General features: G+C 41.0%; 1 protein-coding gene across 1 annotated transcript; it reads right to left on the bottom strand.

The window, feature by feature from the left end:
- Window positions 1-297: 297 nt before the first annotated feature.
- Window positions 298-2652, bottom strand: LOC147092582 (endogenous retrovirus group PABLB member 1 Env polyprotein-like). The gene is made up of 2 exons (XM_085975640.1): window positions 2017-2652; window positions 298-306 (listed from the first exon to the last, which is right to left on the bottom strand). Exons 1-2 carry the CDS (start codon window positions 2650-2652, stop codon window positions 298-300), a joined length of 645 nt encoding a protein of 214 aa, XP_085831766.1.
- Between the last annotated feature and the right edge of the window lie 509 nt (window positions 2653-3161).

Genomic DNA, 3161 nt, shown 5'->3' with positions numbered 1-3161 from the left:
ATATGAAAAGTTCTGAGCTCGCTAATAACGGGACAGTGTAATATGAGAAGACATGAGCTCGCTCATACCGGGATAGTGTAATATGAAAATACATGAGCTTGCTCATACTGGGATAGTGTAATATGAAAAGAACTGAACTCAAACATACTGGGATAGGGTAATATGAAAAGACCAGAGTTCAATCATATAGGATAGGGTAATATGAAATGACCTGAGCTCATTCATACTGGGATAGTGTTATGGGAAAAGACCTGTGCTCACTCATACTGTGATTTTGTTTTATGAAAAGACCTGAGCTCACTCATACTGTGAGAGTGGTATATGAAAAAACTTAGATCACTCATTCTGGGATAGTGTAACATGAAAGACCTGAGCTCAGTCATACAGGGATAGTATAATGGGAAAAGACCTAAGCTCACTCATACTGTGATTTTGTTATATGAAAAGACCTGAGCTCACTCATACTGTGAGAGTGGTATATGAAAATACCTTACATCTCTCATATTGGGATAGTGTAACATGAAAAGACCTGAGCTCCCTCATACAGGGATAGTGTAATGGGAACTGACCTGTGCTCACCCTTACTGTGATTTTGTTATATGAAAAGACCTAAGCTCGCTCAGACAGTGATTGAGTTAGATGAAAAGACCTGAGCTCGCTCATACTGGGATAGTGCAATAAGAAAAAGCCTGTGCTCGCTTATACTGGGGTAGTGTAATATGAGAAGACCTAAGCTCGCTCATTTTGGGGCAGTGTAATATGAGAAAACATGAGCTCGTTTATACTGGCATAGTATAACAAGAAAAGACCTCAGCTGGCTCATACTGGGATAGTGTAATATGAAATGTCCTGAGCTCACTCTTACTGGGATAGTGTAATATGAAACGACCTGAGCTCACACAAAGCTGGGATAGTATAATATGAAATGACATGAGCTCACTCATACTTGGATCATGTAATATTACAAGACCTGAGCTCGCTCATACTGGGTATCGTGTAATATGAAACGTCCTCACCTCATACATACTGGGATAGTGTAATATGAAAAGACATGAGCTCCCTCATACTAGTGTTGAAACGGATTCTTTTGGTTCTCAATCTGGTTCAGTACAAACACTGAGTCGAATACTGGTTGAGTTCAACAGTTTTTATTCCGTCATCCCGGGAGACTTACTCTGATACAGCACAGTCCTGACTCCAGAAGAGTCCGACAGGTTAAACCAGAGCAAGCAATCTTTCATACAGTGTGCCACATTATTATACTTGCATTTGAGAAGGCATTAACACATCGTACAGTCTGCACCAATCCCGAGCTGTACACGTATACATTTAATTTGATTTCCTGGCCTGGCAGTATGAAACAAAGAAGTCACATTTCACTGAATGGTTTATAGTTAAGTAAATATCCTGGTAATGGTTTCACGATCACCTAATCATTATGGTAATGCGTTTGCAATCATGGTAATGTGTTTTCTGATCGCCTATTGTCTGTATAACCTCTGCACTCCGCCCTACACTGTTTCCACCAACAAGGTGTGACATCGTGGGTGCCAGCCATATTAGCAGCCACAGATCAGTTTAGCTTCTTTTATTTTACTTCCTGCTGCCTTCACAGTTTCTTGAGTTAACATGATCATTTCTTACAATATGCAAGTGACTCAGCGATGTCGACATTTCACCACCATTTTATGCTGACAGGATCCTCCATTTTAGATTGACAGTGTCCTTGGCTATACGAAGCGAGTTGATACCATATTTTGCATTCTATATCCTCATTCCCCCCTTTTATCATTCCATGATAACCATCTAAGGTACCCAGTGATTCTGGGCTTCATCCTACTGGTCCATCTCTATCTTATTGAGTCTATTATACTCCTCCTCCATTAATTCCTTCTCAAATTTAATTTCTTCTTCTGATGGTTTCCTTTGTACCAATTGACTTGGAATTACAGTTGCTCCTAATCTATTGCAGCAACACTTAATCAGCGTGAAAACTAGAAAAATGCACATAATTACGGCAAGTACCACCACTAGCCCATGTAGCAGAGTTTGTCCCATTGATCCTAGCCATCCTCCAATGATCCAATCAATCCAGTCATCTCCTGGCTTAGGTTTCTTATACTGACTTACTGCATCCCGGATATGTTTGACAATGTTGGTTATGTTTTCCGAGCTATCAGGGATATAAGTACAGCACTCACTTCCTATCAAGGCACAGGTTCCTCCTTGTGCTGCAAGGAGGTAATCTAAGGCCATTCGATTCTGGAGGGTTACTGTTCTAATGGCTATCATTTCGGCACTCATGTCTGCTATAGCTTCCTCAGTGTCATTGGCAAATATCTCTAGTAGCCTTGCCAGATTCCTTGTTTCATCCATCAAGCTCATTATTCCATAGGGAGGGTTTATTACGCCGAAAAATCGATTAAAAGCTCCTAGCTCTCTTTTGGTCTCGTGTTTCTTAAATTCGTGGTGTTCCCCAATCTTAGTCAAGTGGTGAATAAAAGGTACTGCATAACCTAAGTAACAAGAACCCGTCCAATCCCGGGGTAACCATGGATAGGCTTGGTGACCACATAGAAAATAGGTCCCATTATATGCAATTAAATTGTCGTCTAATGCCTCACGAATCCTCCAACCCCATCTGATTTCCATTCCTTCCCATGGTCCCCCACTTGTCCTATTGGGGGTTCCGGCATGATCTAATTGGAAGAAACCTTGGCCACAGCCTCTGGTGTGAATACATTTTGTTACATTAACATTTTGGAAACCTTTACTGCGTCCTACTTCTATACCTCCCGGCACACTCTTCGTTAAACATATTGGCCCCTTCGGCCTACCAACTCCTGAAGTATTAGTAAGGACTAAGGCTGGAGGCTGGCTGTTCCGATTATAATTAGGTTGGTACCACCCTTGCAAAGTGGTTAGGTCGTAAGCTGCCGACTTCCAAAGCTGCAGTCACTTCTATCAAGGCCGAGCACGAGTTCTGTAGTCTCCTATCAATGGCTGATCAATCAAAATAAAATTAATGATTGTTCGTAAAATCTACTATATACTGTACTGATTTACTACTGATTATCTCTAAAATCTACTATATACTCTCCTGATTTACTACTGATTATCTCCCCCCCCTTTTGATTGGTTTCTCCAATCAATTTACAGTG

The sequence above is a fragment of the Somniosus microcephalus genome, unplaced genomic scaffold (genome assembly GCF_052327205.1).
Source record: "Somniosus microcephalus isolate GS21.2 unplaced genomic scaffold, FLI_Smic_1.0 unresolved_chr2, whole genome shotgun sequence".
Classification (NCBI taxonomy): domain Eukaryota; kingdom Metazoa; phylum Chordata; class Chondrichthyes; order Squaliformes; family Somniosidae; genus Somniosus; species Somniosus microcephalus.
The sequence above is the reverse complement of the archived record's forward strand: the minus strand, read 5'-3'. Positions and strand labels throughout refer to the sequence as shown.

What these genes read in the sequence shown, in the direction of transcription:
- LOC147092582 (XM_085975640.1), bottom strand. Translation starts at nt 2,652, where the DNA reads ATGGAAATCAGATGGGGTTGGAGGATTCGTGAGGCATTAGACGACAAT.